The 21,072-nt window shown below is 34.6% G+C and overlaps 1 protein-coding gene across 1 annotated transcript; it reads right to left on the minus strand.

The window, feature by feature from the left end:
• Nucleotides 1–9,439: 9,439 nt before the first annotated feature.
• LOC143596537 (histone H4) lies at nucleotides 9,440–9,846 on the minus strand. Its single transcript, XM_077075292.1, has one exon. The coding sequence runs from the start codon at nucleotides 9,809–9,811 to the stop codon at nucleotides 9,500–9,502; it is 312 nt and encodes a 103-aa protein (XP_076931407.1). The 5' UTR covers nucleotides 9,812–9,846; the 3' UTR covers nucleotides 9,440–9,499.
• Between the last annotated feature and the right edge of the window lie 11,226 nt (nucleotides 9,847–21,072).

Raw genomic sequence — 21,072 nt, forward strand, 5'->3', positions numbered from 1 at the left:
AGATAGTGGAAATGTGTGAGGGAGAATGAGCCGTGGCCCTCCCTATTTATAGCCCAATTTGGATCCCATCGCGGTACGCGATGGGTCCTCTTCCTGGCTTCGTCGCGTACCGCGACCGACACGTGGTCTGACACATTCTGCCACGTGTCCTGGTATGCTGCCACGTGTCGCCGGAGTGCGACACGTGTCTCTGAGTCATCACGGCCCATCGCGTACCGCGATGGCCGTCTTCTTGGACTCATCGCGTAGCGCGATGGGTCCTTAAATATTTATTTTTCATTTTGGTCCCTCTTCTTTGATAGCTTGTCATGTCTAGGTCTAATTCTCGTTATCCAAAAATACTAAAGCGGCTCGCGGCGATGCGAGCGTGCGAAGTGCGCCATCAAAGCGCCACATTGCGCCCAACGCCCTTCGCCTTCGCCTTCGTCATGCGCCATCAAAGCGCCACATTGCGCCCAACGCCCTTCGCCTTCGCCTTCGCCTTCGTCCGAGCCCGAGCCCGAGCCCGTGCGCGTCGGGTGCTACGCACCCTCCGCTAGGACCACTTGGTGCATGATATTCATAAAAGAATATAACTATGGAAATTATCTTCCTTATAAAGAGCTTTCATTTCTTTACCACTTTCTATGTGGGATGGATTTCATCTTCCTTATTTATACCTTAGTGGATTGCTTCCACTTTCTTACATTTTCCAATGTGGGATGGAGTTTTATTATTTTCCTTCATATAAGAATACTTAACTTAGGAAATATTTTTATTTCCTTATTTTTTCTTATAATTCCTTATTTAATATTTTCTCATGACTTGTTTGTATATTATTTTTGATCCCTCAACTTTTCTAAGTTGTCAAATTTGGATCGAAATTTTGGGGATGTTACATCCCTCCGGTATTGTAAGTGTTTAGATCTATCCAGTATTTAATTGAATTATGGAATTTCTAGTGTTATTAATCACACTTTTGTATTACTATATATGTCTGATATCTTTTATAGTGATCCACTTTATGTTAATATATTAAGCGTTAAGTATTTTGGATATTATATGGTGTAATTTCGAATTTGTTGGTGAAGTTGTTTGGATTTATGTTTGGAATTAATATGTAACCGTTTATGTTTATCTATTAATGTCCGTTGTCCATTAATGTTCACATGTTCGATTATCCATTAGTGACGATTAATGTTAATGTGTTTGTTTGTCTATTAGTGCGTGTTAACATCCGTTTACAATATTAACGGACAAACATGGACGGACACGGACAAACTCAATTTCTTAACGGACAGACACAGTCATGAATTTATGTTCGGTAGAGTGTTCATTAACCATCTGTTTGTCCGTCAAAAGCTTAACCGTAAACGGACAGACACGAACATGCTCTCATCCGGTCCAGTTCAGTTCGTGTACACCCTTACACACGCCACTACACCACAGTCGAAATCACACAACGATTCACTACGAAGCACGACTTAACATTTTCTAACAATAAAAGATTATAGAAAGATCTTTTAAAGGATCTTCTTCAAGCCAATTATCCAACAAAAATCTGATTTTGTGACAGTTTTCTACCTTTCTTTGATCAAAATTCATACGAGCCTTTTATCAATATTAATTATTTTTCTCCAAGTCCCGAGCAATTTTTTTTATTTCGGGGAAGAGCCGGCCAAGGTCTCGGAGTAGCATGCAAAGCTTTACCAATTTTTCCTCCACAAACTATCCTCTTGTGCATTATACCTCCACCACCATCTAGACAAAAAAAGAAAGATTGAAGTCTATAAGAGAACACAAACCAAACCCAACATCAACTTTGGCTTTTAAAACTTTATCCCACAAAACCCAACAAATGTTATTCATATATTCAACCCCCCCCCCCCCCCACCCCACCTACACACACACAAAATAAACTCCAAAATAAAAACCTTCTTCACCTCTATTATCTAGAAAAGCTTAATCGGAGCTTGAAAGAGAGAAAAGTAGTAACTAATTGAAAGATAATTCATGTTAAATAATATAATAGCAATTTTATTAGCTTTTATATTAACGTTGTTACTGCAGCTGGTTGCTAGGGGGCTTCGAAAGGCTTACCACTCATATACGACTCACCTTACTTAAGTTCGATCACAGAACAATGTTGTTCTCCTTTGTTGGAATTGGACCGGACCCATGGAAGTTCCTGCATAATTTTTGTCACATGCGTGGTTGGGACCCGGTACACCCACATGTCTTACACATAACTTAGCATTTGTTAATTGAGGCAAAGATCATTGGTAGTAATTGTTTTACCTAACAAAAGATAAACAACAACTAACATATTATTTTACAAAAGGTGTTGTAACAATTCTTCTTCGTATATAGCAATATAGCATGTTCTTTTATAAAAGGTACCGCAACAATACTTTTTAACATGTTATTTGATATTGTCACTTTGCATCTAATAATTCTATTATTTGTGCACATATATTCATAGTCGAATAATAAAATCAATCATGAGAATTGGCCAATTAAACATTGCCTTATGTTATTTGTGAAAAAGTTTGGATATTTTTAAGGTTTTTCTTAATTATTTTTTAAAGTCTCATACGGTTATGAGACTGTTTCCCAACTCCTCTCTTACTACCCGTTTGATGTACCCGCTCCAAAGGGGGTATCCCACGACCTATCCACCTTCCTTGCGTGCTACTCAGATGACCCGAGTTAACGATCTCGTTCACCCTTAAAAATGCAGAACATACGAGGGTATGTTCTGAGTTATGTATATGTTATGAGTTAATCCAAAAACTAACCGAGACATGGAGTTAGTGGTAAATGTTGAAAATTGAAACGAAAAAAAACGTAAAGAATGTATTATGTGTTTTTTAAACATTAAGAAAAGTAAAGTGTCATTTTTGTCCTTATGGTTTGACACATAATGCGAATTTAGTCCACAAAGTTTATTTTTTGCATATAGACCCTCCAAGTTTCCCTGTTCTTGCCAATTACATCCAAATCACTAACCCCGTTAAATTTAATCGTTAAGTCAGTGAACTGCGGTTTTCGCCCCTCTAGTTTGTCCAAATATGCAATGTTAGTCCAATAGTTTCAAATTTGCAATTTTCTTCCCTATGGTTTCATTTCACTTGCAATTAAACCCGAATTCCCTAATCTCGTTAAGTCTAGTCGTTAAATCCATCAATGTGCCCTTCACGTGAGGGGCATTTTTGTTTCTTCATTTTTCCTTTTTCCCCAAATACACCCCAGCCCCTCACGTGAGAGGGCTTGTGAATTAAGACTAAGGTTTATTTGGGGAGAAAAACAACAAAATTGGTCGTTACGTGAGAGGCAAGCAAATGGGTTAACGATCAAACTTAACGAGGTTAATAAACTCGGGTTAAATTGCAAGTGAAACGAATCTACAAGGACGAAAATTGCAAACTTGAAACTATTGGACTAAAACCGCATATTTGGACAAACCACGATGACGAAAATCACAGTTCACTGAAATAAATATTATAATAAAGATAGAGTGAAAAGACATGTCTACCCCTGACTTAACAATTAAAGTTAACAGGGTTAGTGATTTGGATGTAATTGGCAAGAACTGTAAAACATGGAGGGTCCATATGCAAAAAATAAACTTTTTGGACTAAATTCGCATTATGTGTCAAAGTGTCAAACCACAGGGACGAAAATGACACTTTACTCCGTTAAAAATGATACCTGGAATTAGTGACAAACATAATGGATGAATTATGTAACTTTGTGTAATTTTAAGAGAAAATTATTGTTTTCGTCCCTGTGGTTTGAGGGCGGAGTCACATCGAGTCCCTAAAAAAATTTAAACTGGTTAAATCCCCATGGTTCCAAAAGTGAACTGTATGAGTCCCTCTGTCATCTTTTCGTTATAAACACCGTTAAAATGATGGGCAAAGGGGTCTTTTCACACAATAAAATAAAATCCCACCACCACCACCATGATTAACAGTTTAACACCCAACCTGCAAGTTTCTTAATCTTATGACAACATTTGGGTACTTTCACGGTGATAAAATAAAAGTCCATTTTTTTCTACTTTCACACCGCCGGAATTAACACCGTTGTATCTTGCACCACAATCACAATCACCACCACCACCACCACCATCACGATTCCACCCAACCTGCAACAACAATTCGATTCCAATCAACGCGGCTATAAAACACCATTAGATCTCAAAGCCAACCAACGCCGCCGAAAACGATACCTCCGGCGATTCCAATTCAACCGTCCCTAAATATACACCAAACAAGCTTGAATCATACCTTCGATGTTGTTGTACTCGAGCAGTGACACATAGGCGCACATCTCGTTGATGTTTTTGACTTGAATCATGACGCCAATGTCCACGTCCGGAAACTGGGCTTCGTACATACGGGCTACGGCAATCGAGATTTGGGGGATTGGAAGCCATGAGTGAAATGGGTTTTGTCGGAAAACGTGAATTGAAGATGGGTTTGGTCGGATTTGAAGAGATTGTGAGAATTAATGTTTTGTGAAGGGTTTGTTTGTTTGTGTTGTGCAGTATGTAAAAGTGTTTGTTGGTAGATAATGGACATAGGTTTGTGTGCTGAAGGGGATAAAAAATTGAAAGAATACAAGTTTCATGGCTGTGGAATAATTTTATTTATTGTGTGGAAATACCCCTTTGCCCATCATTTTAACAGTGTTAATAACAGAAAGATGATGAAGGGACTTATCCAGTTCACTTTTGGAACTACGGGGATTCAACCAGTTTAATTTTTTCTTTGGGGAATCAATGTGACTCCGTCCTCAAACCATATGGACGAAAACAGTAATTTTCTCTAATTTTAATACACAATGTTGTTACGTAACATTTCATCTTATTATTTCTCCAACCCTAATTAAATTAGTAAATAAAAAAAAACACCAATGTTGTGATCGACTAGAAGAATGTCATAACCAAAAGAAATTACTAAATGACATTAATAATATAATTGCTATAGATGGTCCAATACTAAATAAACAAATATCCCCTTTGATGTGATAAACAAATATTTGGGTTAAACCTTAGAGCACCCGGGGCACCGCGTGATGGGTTTATCAACACCGTCGCCACTGCCTTGTCAAACTTGATGGAGGAGCTTTGCGTGATGGCCATCACGCGTGTGATAGGGTGAAAACCAAGGAATTGAGCCGTTGGATTTGGGTTTATATGCAGAAGGATAAGGTTCTCATGATTGTTCCCTCACACCACACCACCATCCCTAGTAAAAATCCATCACATGTGATGGATTTGGGGTTGGTGATGTGATACCATTTGATTGGGTGGGGTGTGTGATGAAAAATTTCATCACATCCACCACCCCTCCCCCCCTAAGACATGAGACAGGCTTTTAGCCGTTCCCCCAAACAATCTAAGTAATATTTGGTGCGATAAACCAATTTGGACCCACAACATTGGATGATCGTGATCGTGGTATAAGATCCCCAAGTATCATTATGACGTAATGTGGTATTATCTTCATTCATAGCAAGTTTTTGGAAGCTCCCTTGAACTTTTAAGATCTTTAGTGGCATATAGAACGAGTTGAATACCATCAGATTAGGGGTATTCTTCGGGTTTTTCGAGCTGTTAAAGATGAAAATATAACCAGATAACCGAACCATTCTATATTCGGGTCTAATGGTTTTAGGGTTTATTGAGTCAGGTTATTTCGGATCGGTGTTATTCGGGTTTCGGTTAGGTTAAAAGTTGCGAAAGGGCCACAATTTATTGGGTTTTTATGGGCTGCGAAATGATTAAACAAGCTTTCATTTGTACTTTGACTTTCAAGGTCAAACCTGTTACATTTCATATCCAAACTTTACATGAACTGTCTTACTACCTTACAATGGTAATTATAAAATTAAACATGTTTATATTTTCTATATTGTTTACATAATTTCTTGTAGTTTTTTAAAACATTGTTTCCATGGCAATTTTCTATCGGAAGAGTAGTCAAACATTGACCTCAAAAATCAAAACTTTATGTTGCGGTTTTCACTCTTACAGTTGGATCTGCTTTAAGGATTGTAGTTTGTACTCTAATATTAGGAATAGTGTTTTTCTTAATACTAGCATTAGATTGTCCTCTATGGTGAGGGGCTTTGAAGCCCCTTCCTAGTGCCACCGCCATGTGAGCACTGGGGGCTTCAAAGCCCCACCCCAAAGATGCCCCTCAATGGTGTGGGGGCTTCTGAAGGCCCGTGAATCCCTTCTCTTTTTCTATTCCAGTAGTCTTATGCGGTCTGGTCTGTCCATTAGCTGCTTAACTCATAGTAGTTAGGAGGTTGTTGTCCTAATGAGTGTAGCGGAGTGCTCCCTATCCTATTACTCATCTATAGGGCTATCAACCTAGCTTTCCCTGTCTCTGCCTTACTTTCGTAGTCCTGAGTTTTTCTTCTTGACTATTGCTTGGGATTGGGTTTGACACTATTCAATACTAAATATCTACTCATGGAGGGAGGGGAGACAATAGATTCATCTTAGGCGGTAAGCGAAGGAACTAACCCAAAAAATCAACAAACACAATAACTCATTAACCCCTCAAATGGCCTCGCCGGAAACCCACCTCCTCCACCTCTTCTTCCTCATCTTCCACCTCACCACCACCACCACCACCGATCTCACCACCCTAATCTACAAAGGTTGCGCCAACCAAAACCCACTAGCCACCCAAAACCTCAAAACCCTTTACACAACACTCGTCTCACAATCATCCACCACCACCTTCTTCAAAACCACCGCCGGAGACAACGATTCATCCACCACCATCACTGGTCTCTACCAATGCCGTGGAGATTTGTCCAACGAAGATAGTAACATGTGTGTTATCGCCGGCCGGAAATTGGTCGGAACTTTGGCAAGGTATGTATGTGTGTTTGAGAGAGAGAGAGGGCCCACATAATTTCTCATCCCCGCCGGCCGTTGCAACAATCTCGTCCACCGCGCCCAGCCCTCAACAGCGCCCCTCTATGGTGTTTCGCGCCCACGGCGCCCAAAAAGACCACCCCACCGCACCCCATAGCTGGTGGTCTTAGAGCATTATATATGTTCCTTTATGTTGGAATTCCAAATGGCTAACTATTTTTGACTTTCTGTTTGATCAACACCTCAAACTCCAAACGGTTAACCCTTATATGCCAATGGACAGTGGATTGAAACTTGTCAGTGTTGAAGGAACCGGAATTTTATTATTGATGCTACTGCTTGATGTAATCAAAGAAACACATGCGTTTGCTCTATTTATTGTATTTCATTGATCATGCCCGATGCAGAACTGAGTTGTATTGCAGTTGCTGCTGGTGAGTGGTGATGGATAATTACCTACAAGATTTCAGGATTTAATTTTCTTAAACTAGATCGGGTTATTCGGGTGAACCCAAACGACCAATTAAGGGTCCTCAGGTTCAGGCAGAACAGATATACTAGCTAGTTTATCAGTTCGGGTTCAGGTTAAAAAGGACAAGATCTAAAGATACCAATGTGTGCCCGAGTAATCAAATGAAGTTCCCAAGCATAGACTGCAGGCTGTTGAGGGATAAGCCCAAGCAACTATAGCTTGCAGGTTCTTTTCACCCTTGTACAATCAGATGTAATAACTCTCATGTAAGCTGGCAAGGACACAGTGACCCTACCATTTTTATATTTCAAGTAATTAAGTGCTATTGGAACTTATTTGTTTATTTGTTGGAGAAAAAAAAACAATTATTTTCTGTAAATACTCGTGAACGAATTGATATCAAATTAAATAACTGCTACAGCTAGAGGTGGCAATGGGAGTGAGTTGAGTTGGATTTGGGTGATGAGTCAGGATGGGTATGGGTCAGGATGGATTTTTAAAATAGAGCGTTAGGATGGATTTGGGTCAAGATGGATAAAACTAACCCATCTTGACCCAAGTGAAGGTTAACATACAAAGTGTTTTAAAAACCATTCAAAAAAATATTCAAAAAAACTATTGAAAAAATAATAACTCAAAATATAAATAAAAAACGCAAAATGTAAAATAACTAAAATGTTTCCCCATCCTCCTCGTTCATAAAAAAAAAAAAAAAAAAAACTTTGTGTTCCGGTTCAATTCCGAGTTTTTCGGGTTTTTTCGGTTCGATTTTGTTTTTATTCATTTCGGTCGGTTTCGGTATCCGCTCGGTTTCAATGATTTCGGTTTCGATTTCTCGGTTTTTTCGGTTTCAGTGTTGTTTTGTTTTAGTCAGTTTTTTCGGTTTCATTTCTTTTTTTTTTGTTTCGTTTGGATTCATTTGTTTTATTATGGTCGGTTACGTTTCAGTTTTTTTGTTTCGTTTTGGTAAGCTTTCTGATTGCATTTCGCTTTTTTTGTTTCGTTTTGGTCAGTTTTTCGTTTCATATCGGTTTTTTGTATCGTTTTGGTCGTTTTTCTATTTCGATTTAGTTTCCTTTCCGTTTTTTGTTTCGTTTGTCAGTTCGGTGTTTTTGATTCGTTTTGGTCCGGTTTTTTAAATTGCATTTAGTTTTTTTACGTTTCCTTTTGGTCAGTTTTTCAGTTTCAATTCGGTTTTTTTGTTTCGTTTCGGTCGTTTTTCTATTTCGGTTTAGTTTATTTTCGGTTTGTTTGTTTCGCTTTGGTCGGTTCAGTGCTTTTGTTTTGGTCAGGTTTCAGTTGCATTTCGCTTTTTTTTTGTTTCGTTTTGGTCGTTTTTCTATTTCGGTTTAGTTTCGTTTTGGTTTTTTTGTTTTGTTTCTTTCGATTCGGTGTTTTTGTTTCGTTTTGATCGGTTCGGTGTTTTTGTTTTGTTTTGATCCGTTTTTCAGTTGCATTTTTTTTTGTTTCGTTTTAGTCAACTTTTCGGTTTCATATCGGTTTTTTTGTTTCGTTTTAGTCGGTTTTTTATTTCGATTCAGTTTTGTTTCGGTTTGGTTGATTCGGTGTTTTTGTTTAGTTTTGGTTAGCTTTTTGATTGCATTTCGTTTTTTTTATTTCAATTTTGTCAGTTTTTCGGTTTCATTTCGTTTTGGTCGTTTTTCTATTTCGGTTCAGTATCGTTTTAGTTAGTTCGAGGTTTTTGTTTCGTTTTGATCGTTTTATGGGTTTCGAATGAGTTTCGTTTCGCACATGATAGTTTGGGTATTTTAAAATAGATAAATTTTGAATAACTTGGATATTTTGTTTTGACCCATTTTAATCTATAAAAAAAACTCACTTGTATATTTTTAACCCATCCTGACCCACTTATAGAATTTTTATGAATCATCCTAAGCCATTTCATTTTACTTTTAAAGTTTATGAATCATGACACAAACCAACCCATTTGGGTTGTGTTTGCCACCCTTAGCTACAGGGATAAAATTGAAAGAAAAGCAGAACATAATATGGCATAAAGCTAAAAGGATTACTGAATTGTTTCCACATAACTTTGAATTTACACAGCTAATACCAATGCTCAATCATAGTAACTACGAAACAAACCCTAACACAGCAAATGCCTCAGCAAACTAACCAAAACAATCTCAACCTCCAAACCCATACAGGGTCCTTCCTTGTCTCTTCAAGGCGTAAACAACATCCATGGCGGTGACAGTCTTCCTCCTTGCATGCTCGGTATACGTAACCGCATCACGAATCACATTCTCCAAAAATATCTTCAGCACACCTCTGGTCTCTTCATAAATCAAGCCACTGATCCTCTTGACTCCACCTCTCCTCGCCAGTCTTCTGATGGCCGGCTTCGTGATTCCCTGGATGTTGTCACGGAGCACCTTCCGGTGACGCTTTGCTCCGCCCTTTCCGAGTCCTTTTCCTCCCTTCCCACGGCCTGACATTGTTAAGGTTTTGGAATTGAATTGGTGTTTGGATTGTGGGAAGAGATGAGAATGTTAGGGTTTATATAATGTGGGAAATGTTTGGGGTTTTTGAAATTTGGGCGCCATGGTTTTCTTTTGACGGTGGATGTGGATTTGGATAGACGGTGGAGATGGTGATCCGTGTGCTATGAGTTTTTGTTTTGTCACCCGTTGATTGGGTAAGATCGGACGGTTGGAAATCACTTATGGGATGATCCGGATTCATGATGATGGGAATGTGTTTTCTTTTTAATCAAAGATTTTAACATATTTCCACTACCAACTCATTTTCTAAAGTTGTTAAATTCTCTAAAGTACTTAGACATTCTATTTTTGTTGGTTTATTTTTTTTAAAAGAGATCTATACACTATCACTTGGAATTAATTCCCTTTTCTTACTTTTTTTCAACTAATTATAAAATTTAACAAACTAAAATTTTAAACTTTAAACTTGAACAAGTGTCAGTTTTACATGTTTTATTAGTCGGTTAAACTATTTTTTTTAACTTTGCTTTTGTATTTCTTATAGTTGGTCTTACAATGACCGAAACTTTTATCATGATTTAAAAATATCCCGTCATCACATATTTTTATATCCACGTTTCGCCTTCAGAATATGTTTGCGCCTTTAAAATATGTTTTTTATCTTATAAAATTTATGTTGGTGCCGCCAATACTAACAGAATTTGCATCGGTTCACAACCATAACATACCGATTTACATACAATAATTTGTTGTATTTTGCATTGACGAGTTTATTTCTTTTGTTTAGTTCCAATGCCTTAACCTGATATAGGATAAATTCGCGTCAACTCGCAACGCGTTCGTGGTTTAACGTTTTGACGTATGTTTTTTATTCGGTTCAATGGTTCCGCGGCGAAGCGCGGGTTCTAAATCCTAGTATATAATTATATAGATATAAATATATATACTTATAATACATATATCTATATATACATAAACGAAAACTTTTAACGAGATCTTGACAAGATTCGTAGCTAAGTGACTAGAAACGTGAATTAAAAATTGTTGGTTAACAAGAAAAATATCTATTTCATATTTAATATTAATTGATAACTTATTTTAAAACCCCTTAAAAAAAAGAACAAAAACTGCGTCCAGGGGGCTGGAAACCGCGCCCCTGGCCGCGTTCAAAGAGTTAATCAAACACACACCAACAGCTGATCTGTGGTGTTCATCTGTTGAGACATGAAAACAAATATTGAAATACAGAAACTACAATAACCCTTATAAGCTATTAGCCCTAATTCTGCAATTGCTCAAATCGGTTGTTATTAGATGAATTAGTGTTAGGGTAAAAGTTACACTGATTAACTCGATCACAATGCATCCATTTATTACCTCAATTGATGCTGTATTGACGTTGAACGACGAGCAAGAACTGACGGTCCAAAAAGAACGAACGATCGATCCTTGCAGCAGATGTAATGTAATTTAACTTAGGGTTATAATCCGAGATGTCCAGGAGAGGGTGTATGCCAGTTTAATTGTGTTATAATAATGTGTAAATTGCAAATTAAGGAAACGCGTATGACAATTTCATTATATTGATAATACGTATCTTCTTGATCTAATTTTCCCAATTTGTTTCGTCGGTGCGTCCGTTTAGGCATCAAAAGTGATTCACAATAATCAATTCCCAAAATAGTGCGAGAATTTGGGTGCAACAAATCAAGCGGGTCACAGGTTGCGGGTTTGGATACGTGTTAACGGGTTATGGATCTTGGATACTGGTTTGGTGGATTATAATATTTAAAATTGCACTTTAGTCCCTGAACAATGAAGATGGAAACACATTTGGGGTAAAAGTTTAACTTTGCATATCTTGAAAGTTATATATATGTATATATATATTAAGTAAATAAACAATAATATTAAAATAATTAGTTTACTCGATAAACGCAAAAATTTTATTGATAAAATTTCTCGAATATAAAACGGGTCGGGTATTAGACATTGATAAATAAGTAAGCAAAAACTTAAGTTGTTACAGCTGGCATGTTAGAAAGTTTGTTGATGGCGGCTAGAAATCAGATAGATGGATAAATAGATTAAAAAAGGAGGAAGAAGGAAACAAATAACTTAATTTATGTGATGAATTGAGCCTTTCTAAAAATTAATGGTGGGCCTTGTTTGATTTATATGAGCATAATATTTCTCTTATACATAAAACAAAATTTAAAAGGAATGACCAAATTAATAAACGCTGTGACCAATGTAAAGAAAATTAGTGTTTAAATATTTAAAATATACTATTTCCTTTTACTTAGTTTATTGTTTATTTATTTTGTTTATAGCACCAAGTTTAACCGGTACATTATACCACATAATATGGTACAACATAACTGAGTGAACCGAAATGAGTCCACCCCCTCTCATACGAATTTTAGGAACCTAGCAAAATGCGATCCCGTTCCACGTTCCCGTACCGGAGCGTACCAACTTGGGTCATTTCTTATATAGAAACTTTAACAATTACTCATGAGCCAACCAACCAAGATTCATTGATGTTTTTATTGATCTAATATAAATAATAGATATTCAAAAGCAATGTATCTAACTATACTATTAAAACAAATGAGTTTAACTCAACATGACCTCTTTTTATTGGTGGATTCTTAAACTTTTCATTTTTATCTACAACTTCTTTATTTTTTATGTGAATAAAAAAATTCTAAAATAAATAATAATACTAGACAATAAATTTTATTAAATGATTATTGATTATTAATATTAATTTATATCATTTATATTAATCCTTTTTCATTATTCATTATAACGAATTTTACCCTAAACCCAAATCAATTATCCCCTCTTTCACGCATCTATCATGTTCTTCCACGGATATTTACCTTCATTTCATTTATCCGGCACATTGATTGTCCACCGTCGTTGAATGTGTTCACTAGCAGGGCGTTTAATCTACAGCAATTTGGCTTACTCATGATTGTGTTAACAAACCATCAACGTTTCTACCGGTCACTTAAAGCATCAGGTATTATGTTGTGTATGTTGTTTCACATGAAATTATGTTTTGTGTTTTTGTGATTTCATACACTAATTTAGGTTGCCCACCAGGTGTTCGATCAAATGTCAGTTTGTTATTTTTTATTATTATTTCTTAATGTTTAATTGTTTAATTTATTAATTGATAAATAATGGTTTCAATTTTAGATTAATAAGATCTGACCGATTAATTGCAAGTAAACTTGAAATCCGTAATTAATTGCAAGTAAATTTCTCTATATTAGAAACAAATCAACCATATGATTAAGGATTATTTTGATTACGGAATTTCAAAATTATAATCAATTATGATATATACGTGGTATGAATGATTTTAACATAATCATCAAATCAACCATATGATTAAGGCTCTAATATTATCATAATGATTCTAATTTTAGGGATGTTAATAAATAAAAAATAAAATTCATTATACAAGCAACAATTATTATAGGTATTCTAAAATTATCATAAATCTACAACTTATATCAATTACCCAATTATTCAATTGAAGATTAATTTTATTAATGGTAATAAATAAAAAATAAATAAATTAGTTACATACTTTTTTACATTACTATCTTTATGTTGTATGTTGAAATATGGTGTTGATTTAAACATATTAATTTTATTTATATTGTAATTATAATATAATAATATAATTTAACAACATTAAATTCAAATATTTCAAAATCTGTAATCGACCTCCTAATTTTTGTCCATATTTCAAGCTAATTCAAAATCCCTAATTTTATGATTTTTAATTAATTACATTTATACCTTCCTTATTTATTCACCTATCCAAAAATTCAAACATATAATACTTATGTATAAATACTCTGACATTCACACGATAATTCTCACACCGGAATTAGCAAACACGAATTTGTTTCTTTGTAAGGTATATAGTTTGGTCGTGTTTATATAATTCATTTTGTTGTTTAGTTGTTAGGTTCAAAGTATAATTGTTCTGAAATTAATAGTTTGTTTATTTTTAATTTTTCACCACTAGGAAGATGGAGCCAACAAACATTACAATGTTGAACCAATTGGATGTGCTTAACAAAAACTGTGTCCTTAAGGTTTGTATTTTGAAACTATGGCGTCTCAAGGACAATAACAAGCACGGAGAAGATTGGTCGGTATAGATGATTTTGTAAGATGAAATTGTCACACCCCGACCAAAGGCGGAACATGCCGGGGTGCAACCGATTGCCCAAATACACAAGACACTATTTAAAGTGACAATATTTAATCAACTCATTTTATTTCATAAATCAATAAACAACACATTTCATTCATATAAACAAATTTGAAAACAAGTAGCAATCATATTGTTCGTTTAACTAATATCCTAATAGTCTTGGTAACGTTTTCGTCAAGTCCTCGAGTCAACAAAAGTCAAACCTGTAACATTTCATAAAATAAAGTTTATCAACATAAAGGTTGGTGAGCAATTCATAAGTTTGAACATATAAGTATATAGTAATAAAAAGCCACACAACTTGTATACAAAACAATGAATAAAAGCACTAGAGTTGGATAAATTGACAATTGCTAAACACATTAGCACCACCTAGCTATCTAGGATTTTATGACAATTGCTAAACACATTAGCACCACCTAGCTATCTAGGATTTTATGACAATTGCTAAACACATTAGCACCACCTAGCTATTCTAGGATTTTATAGTTATCGTTAATTGCATTACGTTAATGACACCTTGCCATGAGGGGTTGCCAAATGGTATAGGATTTATAGTTCCACCATCCAAAAGCGATAAACACATAAGCATATAAGCATGTAAGCATAGGACACCAAATCAAGCAATTATTCAGGTAAAGTATACAATCACGTTTGTGGGTTTAAAGATTCAAGTAATTAAAGCATTTAGTTTAATAAGTATGAAATGTCACCTCAAAACAGAAGATGGAAAAAGGGGTATGAAAGTACTCACCTCGATTGACGAATCGGGAAATAATAAATGATTGACATATAAAAAGCTTGTGAACGAAACGAACGAATCCGACTTGAAAGCTAATTGAAAACGAATAAATAAAATATATTAATGGACTTGAACTTTAGTTGAAACTACATCTGAAGCATTAAATAAGAATGTTCGGTTGTTAATCAGGTTACCGGTTAGTTTGTTAACGATTAGGGACTCGTACTTAAATGATAATTAATATGAAAATAATATTATTTTATTGGGCTTTTAAATAACTAAACCAATATTAAATAGCAACGAGACGGGTTTTAAATCAAGAGTTCGGTTTTATAATAATGAATTGATATTAAAGTTTATAATAATATTATTAATGATAATGATAGTAATGATAATAATAATTCTAAAAAGATATATTATATATATATATATGATAATAATAATAATAACAATAATTATTTTCTACAATACTAATAATAATAGTTACAGAATAAAGGTCTTAGTATTAATTAAAGTGTCGTTGATAGAAATAATAATAATAATAACAATTAATATTGATAGTAAAATAATGATTCCATACTAAGTTTTGATTCGGTTTCTAAACGAGTTCTTCATATTAAAGATCTATTAATAAATAGAACATTTAGTACTAATAATTAGAAATAAATAAGGATATACATATTTTTATACAGAGTTAATAATAATAATAATAATTGTTAAAAATAATGAGTTTTATATATTTGAATAGTTTTATATTAATTATACGTCTTTTAACAACGATAACACAAAATCGGTTTTAACGTGGGACTCGAACTCGGGTCTTGACGAGACGACTCAACAATCCAAATCCCGAAACACAATATGTTAACCAACCAATTCCATAATTTAAATAACAAATTAAAACCAACTCTTTCCCACAACAATAAACACCCGATAACCCTTTCCTAAATCCATTTAATTAAATCCGAAAACGAACTCGATAATGAAATCATAAAATCCAACATCATGTATTATGCCGAGCAAAAACCGTAAATTAACAATACCTACTCGAAGTCGGAGAGGAGGGAAGCACGGGTTCGCCGGAAAAGAAAACGAATCGGAGAGAGATAGAGAGAGAGTGTGACGTAGAGGGAGAGAGAGAGATACGAGAAAGAGAGAGAGAGAGATCTGCGGGAAAGAGAGTGAGGCAGAAAGAGAGGCGGAGCTGCGGTGCCGAATTTTCGTCGGAAAGTTCCGAGGTCGCCGGAAAACCGAGAGGGAGACGGGAGTGTGGTGATGGCGTTGAAGGTGGTGGCCGGAGAGGGAGAAGGGGAAAACGGCCGGAGCTCGGGTGTCGGAGGTCGGGGTGGCCGGAAAAACGGCAGGGAAGTGGGGTAGTGCGTCGGAGGTGGTACTGAGGATGGTGGCCGGATTTCGGTGGTGCTCGCCGGAGGCGGCGGCTGGCCGGAAAAGAGAGAAGAAGATAGATGGCGGCTGTGGTTTTATGAATTAGGTTTAGGTATTATTCTATTTATATGTATTTTACATATTTACCGAAATGTCCCTCCAAGTTCTAATGGTTTTACGAAAGGGTATTAAACTTAAGAAATATTAATATAGATTCAAAAATGGTAAGTATTATCCTTTACAATTTATAACTAATTTTTGTAAAATGAACAATGATTAGTACACGTCTACATGATGGGTTCGAAGTTTAACTTATTAAAATAAAGCGTTAAAGAAAATCAAAATCCGAATTTGACGAATGTCACAAAAATGGTATTGTTACATAAAATAAATAGCTTACCATAATCCGGTCTTTTACTTTTATTCCAAATTACACATTCATTAATTTTAGTATATTATTCACACAATTTTGTACTAATTATTGGACGGTGAATGTTTTTATATTTACCGGTTAGGTTTTCACTGAGTTTGTACTAATAAACATTTATATGTTCTGCCGGTAAGGTTATGTCGTTTTCCGGTAAGGTTTACATTTTTTCACATAATTCAAATCTTCCATAATTGGTAATTTATTTATTATGAGATATTAATATTAATATTTAATTTTATCATTTCAGATTATTGTCCCCAACTTGATATAATAGATTCAGGATTTGTTGACAAGATGTTTTATTTTTTGTTTAATGTTAATGTATACTAGGGTATAGGACCGCGTGACACGCGGTGGAATAACTTGTCACTAAATATATTGAAATATAAAAACCTTTGTTGGCCGTTATTTTATACTTAACAAATTTTATACTCTTCTAAAACAACCTGTTTTGAAATATTTTCAAAATAGTTACAAAATATAAAAAAAATTGGAATTAGTCAACTTTAAAAAATTATGAAACTTTGTTTGATTTTTGACCAATCTTGCAACAAACTTTTAAATGATCACTGACATTAATATTTTGTTAAAATTGGAAAACTTGAAAACATTTTACAATAAATGAATTTTCAAATAACTTTGGAAAGATTAAAAAATTTTATGTTGACTTTGAAAATAATTAAAGGTGGAAAAATATGATGGAAAATCAATGAAACAAAATATAAACGTATAGGAAATAAATTATCAAATATTTTTAATATTCTTTGAAAACATTATGAAGACTTAGACTATCAAATTGTTTGGATGTTATAATTAGAAGATTAATATTATGTTTAAAAAACTTTTTAGTTAAAATGGATAAAAATATAATACGTGTTTATTATATATTATTGAGAAATTTAGTGACATTAATATTTTGTGAACACAAATTTAAAAATATATATTAAACATACATAACCAAATTTAAAACTGTGAATATAAAAAGAAACTTATGTTTCGGGTGTGAAATCTCATAATCAGTTGAATCTACTACAAATAATAACAATAAGAAATTAATATGTGATTAATTTAATTTTTGAATAGAAAGTGACATTAATATTTTATGAAAAGTTGCCATTATTAATAATATTCACTAAATCATATGTGCCGAATAATATTTATAAATGATGATAAAACGGTTTTTAATTTATGATATATTAAGTATTAATTATTAGAAATTATTTAATTTAAAAGAAGTTTAAATATCTTGTAATTAAAATCATGAAAACTTTATAACTTATTTATTGGGTTTTCCATATATAACGTAATTGGTTATATATAGAAAATATAATGTATCTTACAATATAATAACATAATAATGTTTTAAGTCAAATATATTGAAATATACAAATGATAAGCTGTAAATGTTATTATTTCTGTCAAAATAAGATGTAACAACTAATTAGAAAATGTAATGAATTAATAATAACAAAATTACTAAAATTATAAAAATTATTATAAATTATAGAGATTATCATTAATAAATAGATAAATATAAGATACAAAAATAAAATTTTCTTTAATACATTGGTTCTGATTAAAATATATTAAATGCACAAAACCAACAACTATATATGATTGATTATATAAAAATCAAATAAATTACATGAATTGTAAAAAATACATAAATACATGAATAATAACAAAAATATACATCAATATTAAACAAAAAATAAGATATCTTATCAACAAATCTTCAACCCATAAAATTAGCTATATCAACTTGGGAACATAACCTGAAATGAGAAAATTAAATATTAATATTCGTTTTACAAATAATAAATTTTAATCGTGGTAATGTTACATGTTATGAAAAATTTACCCAATAATTCATAAAATTCAACTTTAATTTAAATTTGGAAATTTATAAATTTTAAATTGCATCGTTTTAGAAATAATAAATTTTAGTGATGGTAATTTTAGAAATTATGAATGTTTGTTTAATCACCCATTTAAAATGTTCAACTTAAAATTAAAATTGTAAGGCCCCGTTCCCGGTAGCCCTACTTTCACTTTGGATTTACTCATAAACACAGTTCTTACAAATCAGAGTTAATTAAAACTTTCGCGGAAACGTTAACTTTAATCATTCGATACAAACATTTATCTTTTCTTTAGAACCATATCATAAAACATCATATTTAAAACATCATTTCTTCTATCTTCATATGCCAGCCGTACAGTCCATGCCATGTGCCCACCTCATGCTTGCTCCTTAAACATATTCATTTGCGTGCATACTAAAAGTCAGCTACGCTGAGTGAGTTCTAGATAATCAGGCGACATACAATACCTACACATATCCTACGTACATACATAACCGAAGATACAAATCCATACTTAACCAGTTACCATACTACCATACATTTATGCACACATACTATTACCTATCTCAGCCTACCGAGAGTATGTTCATAGTCCGCCGTCTATACCTATACTCAAGGTCGTGAACACGAAAAAGGTCCGCAGTCCTTACCTATGTTCACCATTTATGGTACGTGCAAGGTCCACAGTCCTTCCCTCTACCATCCTATGTTAACAACACGTACAAGGTCCACCGTCCTTCCCTATGTTGCAACCTATATCATAGCACGTACGAGGTCCGCAGTCCTCCCTCATGCTAGCACAACAATTTCAGCACGCATAAGGTCCGCAGTCCTTTCCTATGCCGACGCCTATCTACAATACGTATAAGGTCCGCAGTCCTTATCTACGTTGACACCTATCTACAATACGTATAAGGTCCGCAGTCCTTATCTACGTTGACGTCTATCACTTATAACACGTATAAGGCCTGCCGTCCCTATCTAATTTCACATCTACCATCTATATCACGTATAAGGCCCGTAGTCCTTAACTACGCCATCACCTGCCAAGTCTAGGTCCAACAGAAGTTAGAGGGATTCGCCATCCTAACTTGCTACGTCGGACGTAGAACTCAAATGCCATTTCTGTACCTGTACACACATACTTCACATATACAATAATTACATTGTAGCATAAGAACACTCTAGGCGTTCTTCACATCATTCACTTAACAGTCATACCCCTTGTCGATTCGTGCAATATCCGAAGATCGTTCACGTCCCGACAAGTGTTCATTTATGATGTTCATACATCATCCATACATTACATATAACATTCATATCTTTATTTATAACCTGACAGTGCGCGCAATATCCAAAGATTGTTCCCGTACTATCAACGTAACATACATACATCATTCATACATCATATATATAAATCTTATCTTTAGCTACTACCCGGCGGTACATGCAATATCCGAAGATCGTTCACGCACCGTCAAACAAGTACCATACATAAATCATACAAGGCATACACTTACCACTTAAGGTAAGTGTATTAACTATCACATCGAGTATGCACACAACCCCGAAAACATAACAAGGAAGTGGGGCTAGTAACTCACCTGAATCCTGCTATGTTCACTGATAGTAGTTAATCCTTTCTTTAGTTGGCACGGCTAACTGTATAACGATTACACATATCAATTAACTATTACTATCCATATCGCGTTTCTAGTCTATTTACAACCCTCAACGAACGGGGGTTCGGGGGCAGCGCCCCTGACAACGGGGTTCTAGGGGCGGCATCCCCTAGCAGGGTCCAAAAGGCAGAGCCCCTGGCTGGGGTCGAGCTGATTCGTGGTTTAATTCGCTATTCTGGTTCGTTATCTCATCATAAATTGATTCGGCGTCTGGTTCGTTATCTTCACATAACGAATTGGCAAGTAACGAATTACCTGATTCGTTACTCGATTCGTTATGCTAATTCGTTGTCTGATCATCATCTGATTCGTTACCTTAGCATAGCGAATGAGCATATAACGAATTACCAGATTCGTTAACTTATCTAACGAATGGATAGATAACGAACTAAGAGCTCATTCGTTATCAAGTCTCACGAATTGGGTCCCATTCGTTATGAACGCGTAACGAATTGGTCAATCATAACGAATCATCTCTGTTCTTATCCAGACTTTGACTTAGGGTCAAAGTCAAAATCGTCAAGAACACCCAACAGTTAGACTATATTAGATCTGCGATTAAACCTTCATTTCTTAACGAAAAATCATGATTTAGGTATCATTGGAATCGTCTAAGAAGCGCCTACAAACCATAACCGTTCAATCGTTCAAAACATCGGGGTTACAGGGTGCGATTTATGTATATACATGCGGGTATTTCATACTAACGATTAACCTATCAATCTGTAATCAATTTCAGTAAGTTTAGCCTCATTGGATTTGTTTTTGCCATAGTAAAACAGATCTATGATTTCTAGACTAAATCCGAACCTAAACGAACAAGTTCTCGATATAAACGTACCATAAACGAGTCGAACTACGAACACGAGCTGGTCTTTGATGTTGCTTTGGTTCGTCACGACGA

This window comes from Bidens hawaiensis, unplaced genomic scaffold (assembly GCF_021521415.1).
Source record: "Bidens hawaiensis isolate Kalapana, Puna unplaced genomic scaffold, B.hawaiensis_p1.1 tig00046678_1, whole genome shotgun sequence".
NCBI lineage: Eukaryota > Viridiplantae > Streptophyta > Magnoliopsida > Asterales > Asteraceae > Bidens > Bidens hawaiensis.

Excerpts from the sequence above, each read along its gene's own strand:
- LOC143596537 (XM_077075292.1), bottom strand. The coding sequence starts at position 9,811 with ATGTCAGGCCGTGGGAAGGGAGGAAAAGGACTCGGAAAGGGCGGAGCA.